The sequence below is a fragment of the Anas acuta genome, chromosome 12 (genome assembly GCF_963932015.1).
Source record: "Anas acuta chromosome 12, bAnaAcu1.1, whole genome shotgun sequence".
Classification (NCBI taxonomy): domain Eukaryota; kingdom Metazoa; phylum Chordata; class Aves; order Anseriformes; family Anatidae; genus Anas; species Anas acuta.
The window spans coordinates 16,541,494-16,554,362 of record NC_088990.1 but is presented as its reverse complement, the minus strand read 5'-3'; the positions used below and the strand labels follow the sequence as shown (position 1 = coordinate 16,554,362).

The following is a 12,869-nucleotide window of genomic DNA, read 5'->3' as shown; positions in this document are numbered from 1 at the left end:
GCAGGGGAACGGGGGAATGGGGGTTATGGTCAGTCTACAGCACTTCTTCTCCGCCGCTCCTTCTCGGTCACTCTCGTCCCTTGTGCTGTGGGGTCCCACCCACAGGATGCAGTCCTTGCTGAACTGATCTGGCGTGGGCTTCCCACAGGCAGCAGCTCTTCCAGAACTGCTCCAGATATGGGTCCGTACCACGGGGTCCATCCCTCAGGAGAAAACTGCTCCAACCTGTCTCCCCTACGGGCAGCAGCTCCTGCCAGGTCACCTGCTCCTGCGTGGGCTCCTCTCCACGGGCTACAGGTCCGGCCCGGAATCTGCTCCGGCAGGGGTCTTCCACAGGCGGCAGGCTCCGTCGGTGCAGGGCCACCTGCTCCACCATGGTCTCCTCCACGGGCTGCAGCGTGGAACCCTGCTCCACTGTGGTACTCCATGGGCTGCAGGGGGACATCCTGCTTCACCATGGTCCTCACCACAGGCCGCAGGGGACTTCTGCTCCAGCGCCTGGAGCACCTCTCCCCCTCCTTCTGCACTGACCTTGGTGCCGTTCCTCACTCCCTTCACTCTCCCAGCTGCTGTGTGGCGCAGCATTTTTTTCCCTGTCTTAAATATGCTCTCAGAGAGGCGCAAAACAACATCGCTTATTGACTCAGCTCTGGAAAACAATGGGGCCCTTCCCAAACATGGGGCAGCTTCTAGATCCTTCTCACAGAAACCACCCCTATGGCTCCCTGCTACCCAAAACCTTACCACATAAACCCACTACAGGGGCCTGGAGAACAAGTCCTACGAGGAGCGGCTGAGGGAGCTGGGCTTGTTCAGCCTGGAGAAAAGGAGGCTCAGGGGCGACCTTATCGCTCTCTACAGATACCTTAAAGGAGGCTGTAGCGAGGTGGGGGTTGGCCTGTTCTCCCATGTGCCTGGTGACAGGACGAGGGGGAATGGGCTTAAGTTGCGCCAGGGGAGTTTTAGGCTGGATGTTGGGAAGAACTTCTTTACCGAAAGGGTTGTTAGGCACTGTAACAGGCTTCCCAGGGAAGTGGTGGAGTCACCATCCCTGGAAGTCTTTAAAAGACGTTTAGATGTAGAGCTTAGGGATATGGTTTAGTGGGGACGGTTAGTGTTAGGTCAGAGGTTGGACTCGATGATCTTGAGGTCTCTTCCAACCTAGAAATTCTGTGATTCTGTGATTCTGTAAATATCACTTAAACATCTTGCGTATGATATAGTGAGGCAGTCAGAATATGGACTTATGTGATAGATGAGAAACCGTCTGTTGGATTACAGGTGCCCTGAGCTCACAGAGATATGTGAGGAAATGGCTCAAAGCAGGCAGACATGGAAAAACATCCTATGCTGACTCTTACCAGTCAGGAAGAGGGTGTGAGTAGTTTTCTCAAACTACCAAGTTTGGTACTTGCCTTTCAGTAATACATACAAAATGCTAGGTGTTATTAGGAAAGAAATTCAGAACAAGCCATAATATCTTGTTATATATGTCACAGCTTAAATCCATATATTGAGTGCCAAGTGCAGTTCCAATTACCTCATTGAAAAAGCATAAGAGAAAGCTGACAGGAATAGTGATAGGTATGATGACTCTTTGTCTTGAATAAGACAGATCCAATTTTACAGACGACATTACTGGCCTTGAAAAGGTCAATAGGGAATAATTGTTCATAACTTTTCTTGGCACAAAGTGGCACCAAGTGAAATGGCACATTTAGAACAAAGGAAGTATATTTTGGGGCAGCACATAATTAAGTCGTGGAACCTATTGTAAGGAAGCTTTTTTTAACCATTTTCGTATCTGAACGTCATGCCTACAGTTTTAAAGCATCACTTCCTGCATTGGTTATCAGGAAAACATTACTCTTTACCTTCATGGGAATTAGCCCATATCTCAGAAGAATGCAGACACCAGTGTAGATGGAGGTTACATACAACTCCAGGCTGTCAGGCAATGTATTGTTTTTAAAATGTTCTTTCTGTCATATTCATACATGCATTTCACAGACTAAGGAAATAGAAGTATGCCCATCTTATGCATCCATGGAGGTTTTTGGTATTACATTATGAAGTTCACTTCCATTGTTGAAATGCATGAATCATTTCTGAAATAGTCAAGACACCAGGAATATAATTGTTTGCATTTTTATCTATTAAATGTTAATGCAGTGCAAATTCCTAAGTTGCACTTTATATCTTTTTGTGGGGGCATTTGTCCATTTTACCAAATTGTGTAACTTTTTCAGTATTGGTGCTGGAAATTTTTCTGTATATTATTACTTGGATAACAGAATCAGCACCTCGTATTTCAAGACAGCGGCTGATTTTTCATTATTCACGTTTTTTCATTCAACTTTTGGAATGCTTCACTAGTTAATAAAGCCTCTGGAGATCTGTTCTGAATCAGAGTTGTATCATCTTTTATAAAGTTGTATCATGATTAAATAAACTTGCAGCATGTAAGACATTTCTTCAAATGTCATATATAAGCTTTTCCATCTCATCGGCTGACATACATTCTCGCTAATTATGCAAAGGATAAGAATTTAAAGCAACATCCTACTTGTAACATGTTTAGAATATTGCTGAAAGGGAATGCCCTGAGTATTAAATACTGTTCTAAGCATAATATAATCTTCAGCGCTTGTTTTTTGCATTATGATTGACAACCATTTTGAAGCCAATTTAAGCTATGCGTTAGTGTCACAGTTGTGTTAGTTTGGGGGAAACACAACTGTCTTTCAGATTAATTTTTCATGTTTTGTTGTTCAAACTAACAAATGAAAATAGGTGTCACAAACTCTGGCACTCCTCCTGTTCCCAGTGAGGTGGTCTGGGAGGAAGTTGAACCTACTGATCCTAATTAGTAATGTAAAATAGAAGGCAGAATGCAGACAGTGAGAGGAGAAATGTTCTAATGGCACATGCAGTTTGTAAAATGATTACGTAAATAAAGACATTTCCATTGTTAAATTAACATGCATTCTTAGACTTGTGTTCTGTTCAGAACATTGAGAGCATTACAGAAAATTCTGCTGCAATGTGACTGGAAAGGGATGTTGGCAAAAGTTGTTTCCTAATTTTTAGTATAATCCAGTGAATAAATTTTCAGAATTACACTTTATATAATTTTTAATCAGTTATCAAAAATAGTGTTTAGAAACATGAAAAAGGAATGAGTGATCAGAATAGGAAAAATAAGTGATAACCATGCTGTATTTTTGAACATTTTCAGTGTATTTGGGCTCTCTTAGTCTTAATGATTTCCATGTTATTTATTTGTAGTTGGTGATGCCTGTACAGATTTTTTCTAACAATAGGACTTAAAATAACTTCCTTTGTAGTGGAAAGGTAATATGACCTGTTAATGTTAGGGGTTAAATATGTTTTATTCTTTCAGTATGGAAGTTATTGTGGTCTTAACACATTGTAGGTTATCCCTTGAAAAGGCACAGTAGGAACTGAATTTTCGTTCTGTGCAGACGTGTACAGTGGAGTATTTAATTAAATGTGCATGTTAGAACTGCAGTGCTTAAAAGCTCATTCTTGATACACTGGGTATATTTGTATTTTAAGCAGTTTTCAGAAACATATAATACAATTAAAGCCAATTTCTGGAATAATTAAGTGGATAATTCCATGCCAAATTTTAAATTTTCTTTAGCTAACGCCTATCTTAGAGTATCCCTTACAGTGTTTAGTGAAATACTTTTCATCAGGTTGGTAATGCAGAAACAATTAAGGCTTATCAGAGTACCTGTGGTAATTAAACCTTTTCTTCTTCTGATTGAGCTCATCCTATCTAGTAATCCTAGTTGTTTACTGAGAAGGGAGTGTTAAAAGTGAATTTACAGAGAAATGCATATATTTATTATAGTTTAATTGACACGTTCTCCAGGTTCACACATAAGTTTGCCAAGTTTAAAGAAAAAAAGTGGATGGAGAGGAGGGGAAGAAGAAGGCAGACTGACATGGTCTGTCATACCCAGGCTGCTGAAGAAAGGTGGAAGGGACAGTGCTGTCTGTATTCAGTGTTCAAGGTGACATTTTTATAGGCTTTAATTTGTGAAGACAGATTTGTATTTTCAGGATTTGAAAAAGTACTAAAATGCATTTTCTCTTCTTCCCAGTCATGAGGTGTACTCTATGTTATTAGTGTATTTATGTGGTGTTAATAGAGGCAACTTGTTAAAGGAGTTTTGGTTTGATTTAATATTGGTTTTGTTGCAGGTGCTTTAGATGTTTTGTGTTGTTGTGTTTTTTTTTTTTTTCTTTTTGATTTATTGAACCATTATAAAGATCAATCAAATGAATTTTGTGTAATTTTGTTATGTAATTTTTTTAGATAAGAAGGGAGGTTTAATAAATCTGGAAAGAGTTCTGTTACAAAATTCTCTCTTTTTTGTTTATTCACCAAGTTGCTACATGGGTAATACTGAAGCTCACGTGAATATTGTCATAGCAATTCCCTTATCAGTGAAGTCCCAAATTAAATAGTAGCCTGTTAGGATAGCATGATTAGGTCTATTCTGTAGTATTTCAGTCAGTTCTCCCACGGTTCTTCTGAGTAACGTTTGATAAGGTATTTAATCCAATTATTTTTCCTTAAACATTGAGCTGTATTTTTTTCATTTTTACAGCAGTGGAGGATAATAGCTATAATATATATGTCAGCAGAAACTGAGTGAATTTGGTCTAATAAAGTTCAAATCAATCCCAGTTATTTCACATTTTTGTTTAACTTCGGAAAATGTAAATGTGGAAATTAGACGCGTGAATTTTAATTTAATGAAAAATGAATATCTGATTTCATCTCAAGTGTTTTGTAACATAGTGTTGACTTTCCATCGTAATTCATGACAACTGTTCCTTCAAGGGGTTGCAGGTATTTTTGTCTTTACTGCTGTACTTGTGCTAATATCAGAAAAGAACGATTCATGATAAAAACATCGAGCACACTGTACTTCTTGATGCCTGTTAAGGTGGTAATTGATATTTTTATGCCTCCTTTTCTCTGTCGTTGCTTCCAGCGTGGCTGTGAACTTCACCTTAAAAGCTGTCATAATAGCATGTCAGGTCAGGAGTGTCCTCTTCTGTCAGTCCAAAGCTTTGCTACTGTTTGAGAACCTTTGAGAAAGAGTATCAGAAATACTTAACTAGCTTTCAATACGCTCTTTGTCCTCTAGAGCAGGCAAGATAATTGCAAAAGCCTTGCACAGGATGTCAAAGTTTTCTAACTGTATGGCCAGCCCAGCTTTGGTAATGTCTTGTCCGGGATATTGAAAAGCAAGGCATGAAACTGCAAAACAGCGAAGACTGGTGTGAGAGAGGGCTCCAGGGTTTGGTATGTGACCATGTCATCAATGGCTCTAATCTGGTCATGACATAATGCGACTTCTGTACATGATGGGAGACTTGCAGTGAAGAGCAGAAAGGAGAACGGCTTGTTGCATGGTTTTGGCTCAGTTCTGGATCCTCCTCTCATCTTTGTATGCGACAAGAGGATGAGGTCACGTTGGAAATGCCAGTAGGGTTTTCATTGTTAAAGAATGCTGATATGGAGAAAATACTCTAGGAAAACCTGATGCAGGTTATAAACCTTATTATATCAGCTGTGACGCTTGGAAGAATACACAGCTGGCAACAAAAACTGGTAACACGACTTCTGTCCTCTTGTAGAGATTAAAGTCTTTTGGGGGGGAATTATACACAGTCCTGATGACTTTATCTGGAATTTATATGTGTAGTAAAAGGACTGGATTTCATCAGTCTTAGCCTCACACCATGTATTTTTCATTTTCCTGTGATCCTACCCAAGTCAATCAATATAAAGTTAAAGGATGTTCGCCTTTTGTTACTTTGCTGGTTGATGAAATGCAAAAGCTTTATCTGAACTGCACTTCTCAGAGCAAAGATATCTGAAGTTTTCTTTTCTTACTTTCTCTCTCTCTCTTTCCTTTTTTTTTTTTTTTTTTTAATTATAGAAGTGTCCATTTTCACACCTGGGCACTGTTCCCTGAAAGGCAGTTAGGACTTCTTCAAAGATGACAATTTTCAGGAACTTGTGTATAGTTTATAAGAGGACTATGATGTAATCAATAATTTTTTTTTATTATTTTTTTTTCCAGGAGAATTCGTAGTATGAGGCTAGCATCTGAAATACTGGCAACATAAAAAATAATATTAAAAAGATATATATATATCCTGCTTTTATTAAAAGTTCCATGAACTGTTCAAAGCAATTCGTAGTTGGTCTAGACCAAGTACCCTGTGTATATAAATAAATAAGCTGAATAGTCAGAAAACAGATTTTAGGGGAATATTTCTAGGAGACACAAGTATGTATTTATTTCAAAAGCACATTAATTGCAGTTAAAAGCTTATCACAAGGATCTAGAAGTTTGCCATTAACAGTTTGCTGTTATTACCTCTTTTCTTCTATTTTACTACCAGATAGCAGAGAAGATTAGTAGCATAGGTGAAACAAAGACTCTATATTTTTTTTTATTTTGCCAAAATGTTCTTGGTGCCTAATAGCCTTGCAATGCCAGTTGATCAGTATTATCAGAAACTAAAGCCTTTGAGTTAAGTCCAGATTTACAGTACTCTAAATGATAGCTGTTTGCTTTCAATCTAAAAGATGATTAAATATTAGGAATGCTTATATTAAGGGAACTTACTAAGTTATTTTGCTATTCATGTATGTGTCATAGCAGGGCACATAGTAATAACAAGTACTTATTCATTATTAAGAGCTATTTTCTGTGACCTACATTAGCTTTACCTGTTGCTCAGATATAAATGATCAAGTATCTAATTGAAGGTTCTAGCCTACTTTCATATTTACTTCCTGTGGTTACCATTGTGCGACCAAGCATAAGAAGAAAAAAGTCAGAATGGAAATCAAATATCAAGATATTTTTAAAGGAAAGTCTAGATAAAATGGTGCTTTATCCTTGAGATATGCTGTAAAACTGTACAAATCAACCTGAACAGAAAAATCAATATGAATGCATATAGAATCCATGGAATTGTACATCAGCAGACAAAGGAGAGAAGTCAGTTTTAAACTATTTTTTTAATTACTATGTTGAGAATACCATCTTTTACTAAACTTGAGATGTACAAAGCACTGTATTAATGATGCATTCTTTTTGTTTAATTTTGAAAAATGAGCACTGGTAGTACTTTCGTATTTGGGTTAAAGAGAAAGAACATAGTTCTTGCAGTGAAAATCATTTAGAAAGCTGGATTTCTGTTAGGGTAACAGCCTCTAAAACAGGAGAACTGAGATGTGTAAAGAATTGTTCTTGGTGTGCTTGTAAGCTAAATGTTTTTAAAACTGTCACTATATCATGGATATTATTTTCTTGCCTGTAGTAGCAAAAGTGAATAAAACTAATGGGTTAAAATGATTAAAAATACAAAAATTATTAAATAAGATGATATTTAAATTTTGAGTCTTCAAGGTATTCACTACTGCAAATTTTATGCTACTAATGCAGGATGAATGTTTCTCTGTGTATGTCACAGTGTATATGCAGAGATGGATGTTATCTAGTTGCCCGTTATTATATGGTAGCAATATGTATTGTATTCTAAAAGCTTTGTCTTTGACACTGATTTGCCACAGATTCTTTTTCATGCACATAGTATAAGAGTACTCGATTGTAAAAATAATATGAAGTGCTTGAAGTAAATCTTGTTTTCATTCAAAATATGCAGTGAAGATATAACTTCATCAACCCTTAAGAGCATTAATTGTGAATTATCCTGTTAAGTAGGGCTTAAGTTGCTGAAGAGGGAAATGATTTGAGTTTCATGTTCTTCACTTGAAAAACACTGACAAAAATCCAACCGTTTTGGGTCAAAGACTGCCAAAGGTATTGGTAGCACATGCATTTGTTGGATACTAACATCTTGTGAGAACAGATCAGAACGCTTGTAAAACTATGGATATGTGCACAGAGAAAAACAAAATCAAACCACAAAACTCCTAACAGAATTATTTTTGCTAATTTCAGATAACTCAATAGGAGTCTAAGTGTTACATGGCAATGTGAGCACTGAATATTTAAGAAGGCCCCGTACTGAGTACATTTGTTCTTGTCCTCTTCCTGCTTATGCCTTTCAATTTCCCTACATATTGAGTTCCCCACATACTGAGGTTTATGTCTGCTCATACTGGGCTAGCATTTTTTATGTTTAAAGCAATAAAATGATAGTTAAGCTGGTGCAATCAAGTTAATGATTGTTTTCACATATCTTGAAAAGAGGGGGAAGGAGTCATTAACGCAATGGGTAGTTGATATGGTAGATGTTTAAATTGTAGTTGTTTAAAAAACAAGTACTTACATATTGAGAATCTTACTTTTTTTCCAGTTTGCACAAACTCATGATTTATGATATTCACAGATCCTTTTCCCCTTTAAGATATTTCTTTTCTCATCAAAAAGGAATTAAATTGTTTTAAGACTACTTTTGATTATAAAAATATTTTTTGCAAACCATGTTAATTAATAAAAATAAATCTTCATGATATGTGACAAATGTGGGAGATAAATGGATTATTTTGAAGTGGCTGAAGGGAAATAAGTGATAGTCAAATCTACTTCTGCTATTGGTGCTTCTTAGTGTATGAGAATCAGTATGTTTTAAGATTAAGTAATATTCTACTTTCTTCTTCAGATTATATAAAATCCATGTAATCATCCATGTAATTGTATGCCAGGATGGAAGTTCTTGAACGTATAAATAATTATTTTTTTCTGCTTCCCTCCTGCAGTTGAATAATCAATAGGCTTTTTGTTTGTTTGTTTTCGTTTCGTTTTATTTTTTTCCAGATAACCTTTTTCATGCTGCTGTCTGCAGTGTGCGTAATGCTGAACTTGGCTGGTTCCATTCTCTCGTGTCAGAACGCTCAGCTGGTAAAGTCCCTGGAAGGATGTCAGTTGGTGAGTAATAAAAAACAAAAACAAAAACCACAAGTCTGCTAAAAAAGGGCAATAGATTTTTTCATTTGTTTGCATTTTATCCATATATTGCTTCAATTTCCAAACAGTATGTGTTTCACAGAGCCATCTATAGCCCTTGATAAATCGTGTTGGGAAAAGTTTGAGAATTAAAGTGCTGGCATATTTACAATATCGTGTCACCTCAAAGACTTGCTTCTTAGTATTATGTTGGAAACAGACTAGGTGAAGCACAGACCACATCAAAGCAGCAAAGTGCAGTGATTACCATTTGATGTTAGCAGTGTCAGGATTTCATCCAGTGCCTACTTCCACAGCCAATGTATTTCATAGAAGTGCTGATAGTAATTTTTTAGTATGTATACATATTTTTAGGCCAACCTAAAGCAATTCTTTTATAATTTCTAAAGCAAATGTATGTTAAATAAAATACAGAATGAAAACAAAAATTTACAATGATACGGCATGCTCTGAATTGTTAAAAAGGTATGGTATACCTAAGTTCTTTATGTTTGTCATTTAGGAGGAGCATGCATATATGTTGAACTCTAAAATAGTTTCAGATTTCAACTCACAAACAAGTCTATAGAACTAAACTCCTGCTGGAAATCTCTAATTTAAAGTAAATAGTAAAACAGTGATTACTTTCTTTGCCATAAATTGGGAGACAAATGGTATTAAGTTGTAAGAATGACAAATGGGCTCAAGAATGTTTATGGACATGCATCAGTGCTCTTTTTAGTGTAATCTAGCTGACAGTAGACCAGTCGCATTATCTAAACTGCATGAGTCCGCATTCATAGAATTCATTAAGTATTAGCGATATGTGAGCATTTGCCTGTATTGGCTGTGTCCTTTGGGCACGCCCCAAAAAGTTGATTTGAATGATAAAGTAATTTTCACCTCTAATATTGCCACAAAATGCTTCTGCACCTCTTTTTTTTTTTCTTTAGCCATTGTTTTCCCTTTTCTGTCTGTCTAACACAATCCTTCAGGCATCCATTTGAACACAATGTATTTAATAAAAGTAAGTAAAAAAAAATAATATATATATATATATATATACACACAATTTCAGGAAATATTTAGAAAGGCATGTGAAAAAGGCAGAACAGGAAGTCATTTGGGTGTAACCTGTCACATGCTTACATCTTGTTTAGTCAGTGTTTAAGCCTGTGTTCCGTGTTCCTGTCACCCATCCTGTTTCAAAATGTCTGCAACTCCGTCAAGGAGTGAAGCTTTCTATGGTGTTTGTGATTTCTGGCTGTGCTTAGGGTAAAGGCTTTGCAGAACCAGATCGGTGCAGCCATATATATATATATACACACACACACACACACACACATATATATATACATACACACACACACACACATATATATATATGTTTATATAAAAGTAACCTTTTTTTTGGCTGAAGGGGTCCATCTGAACTTGTGTAGAATCTTTCAACTCCAAGCCGACATGGGTTTGACAGATGTCCACTAAGTTGTGTGAATAGACTTCAAAGAGCAAATCCCATGCTAGATGGAGAGGAATGCACATATCAAGGAGAGTGCTGTTTGTGCTGTTGTGGCTTAGTGCATGCAGGCAAGGGTCCTGCTCCTTGTATATGTGTACTTTCCTAGTTCTTTTAGGCAGCTGTCTACAAGCAGGGCTAGGTATGACTCCAACTCTCTCGGACTGCTGGTTGGTCCAGCTGTGGCAGCACACTGACCATGCACACCAGCTAACAAGTTAAATGCACAAGTCTTCAAAACAAAGTGGGTTGGAATGTATTCAATGGTGTTCAGTGATAAGGTGCTGTTTGGTGATGATTCCAAGCTTATCACCATTTAATTTCTAAATTATATTTTAATTATAGCACTTCAGAAGTATTCAAGTACAGGTGAGTGTTTGGGGAAAAGTAGCAAAATGCTGTGATAATTACTTCCTTTATTATGAAAAATTGATTAGTCCTCTGTGTTGAATTTGAATGTTGTTACTTTTATTGCTAATTCCTGAAGAACAGGATTCTTCTGCTCATTGAAGTTTGTTTTTTGAAGAAGCTTCCAGTGACAGAGTCGTTTTCTATCCAAGCGTTTAAGGGGCGTACACTTAACCATAGGACAGCTACCATTCAGATCAGTGTGAGAGTTCATTGTACATAAAGAGAATGCATGAAGTATTTGTTTATTATCAGCTTGGAGGAGATGCTGTTGCACTATTTCATCTCTTTAGTGCAAGATTTTTTTCTAGGGCATGCGTATCAAAACTTTACCCTCTTGCCTGACGTGTTTTAATTCAAGATATAGCACAGGAGATCCAAGATGATGGAGAGAGAGAGAATTACATCCTATTTTTTTAGATGAATAGGCATTTGCAACATGTAGTATGTGTCAACATCCTTTATGGAATAAAATTGGGTTAATGAGAATCAACAAAGCGGCATTGCAAGGACAGAAAATTGAAATAAGTTCTGCTTAATTAGCACATTTGTAAACAAAGAAGGCAGTAGCTCCAGCCAGTGGGTAAATGCTCACAACTGAGAAAAAGAAAAAAAAAAAAGAGTAAATAGGAAGTCTTTAGTCTTTTAAATGTTCTCTTCAATGCTCTCTGTTCTGCTTATGAACCCTGTGTCTCTGATTGAAATCTGGTCAGGATCATAGCCTCTATATGAAACTTGCTGCTGTAGAAGTAAGCAGTGACTGAGCTGTGCAAACAGCTGAATTCTCGGATCATGGATAGAAACAAAAATGACTAAATTTATTTCAGATACAGTTGTTTTTCTTTTTTTTTTTCAGCCTTTTTGAAAGAATTGTGTTCTAGTTATATGTGATGATTTCCACTTCGAAATTTAATGCTATTTCAAAACATTCTAGATTCAGTGGTTTTCATTATTTGATCTGAATTTTCAAGTAACCTTGGGATTTTCTACTGTGTGTTTTCCTGTCTCTTCCCTCATTTATTTTGCCTTCCCTTGTCCTGTGCTAATAAGCAGTCAGGGAAAGGAGTGGTATCAAACAAGTGCTTTCAGTGGGCAGGCAGAGAGACAGTTTGAAAGTGGAAGCAGGCTTTGCCTTTGGGTAGGGATTCTGGGATTAAGAGGTGTAGTGGGTGGGCACGTAAGGACTTCATCAGAAGGCCCGACATGTACCCTTGTGGCAGAATTCAAGGGAAACCTTTGTTTCTTTCTCCAGGCTAATGGAATATTATCACTCAAGCAAGCATTTTGCAAATAGTCCTTTTGCATTTTTTCCAAAGCTGGTGCACTCAGCTACTAAATTAAAAATGGAATGGTTACTTTTTGTTTGTACTTCCCTCAGCTTTTCATTCCTGCTATAGATTTTCCTCTGGACTGGTGGAATGCTGAGCTAGCAAAATAAGATAAAACAAATGTTCAAACTGCGCATTTCAAAGTTGAGAACATGATGAAATGCTAACTAGCTTTGCACCGTATGGTCTAGTTGCTGATGAGGGCAGCTAATTTCACTGTGACTGTTCATCATATCTCAGTTGTTTCAATATAGAGAGTTTCTTCTGCCCGTGCCTTAGATTTTCCTTAGCAAAAGTCATATTTCAATCAGATTGTGGACTTGCACGTGAATTGTATCACAGTGTTGAAATGCTCATATGTAAGAAATTCTGGTGTTCTCTTCTTAAAGACCACCCACAGGGAGAGAGACGCTAATGAACACCACTGCTTTATGATTAAAGGCAGAATTTGACTTAGAATTTGGTAATATTTTGTGTTGAGCATGTGTAGTTATTAACATTTGTCACTCAAAAAGGAAAAATACCATTTTTAGCAGCTTGTCCTAAGCTTGTGTTTCATGCTAATTCCTGCACTGTGTGACTGAGTGTACATTACCATAACTCCGAATCCTGTGGCTGCCTTCTAGGATACAAATTTAA

General features: G+C 37.1%; 1 protein-coding gene across 8 annotated transcripts in view; it reads left to right on the top strand.

The window, feature by feature from the left end:
* Positions 1-12,869, top strand: part of ENTREP2 (endosomal transmembrane epsin interactor 2) — a 136,232-nt gene that overhangs the window by 71,600 nt on the left and 51,763 nt on the right. For 5 of the 8 annotated variants that reach the window (XM_068696035.1, XM_068696034.1, XM_068696030.1 and 2 more), the window contains exon 3: positions 8,847-8,957. The exons of the other annotated variants lie outside the window; for them this stretch is intronic. In XM_068696035.1, the coding sequence (XP_068552136.1) occupies positions 8,859-8,957 (99 nt within the window). In that variant the 5' untranslated portion in view covers positions 8,847-8,858. The remainder of the gene's footprint in view (positions 1-8,846; positions 8,958-12,869) is intronic. 8 annotated transcript variants of the gene reach the window in all.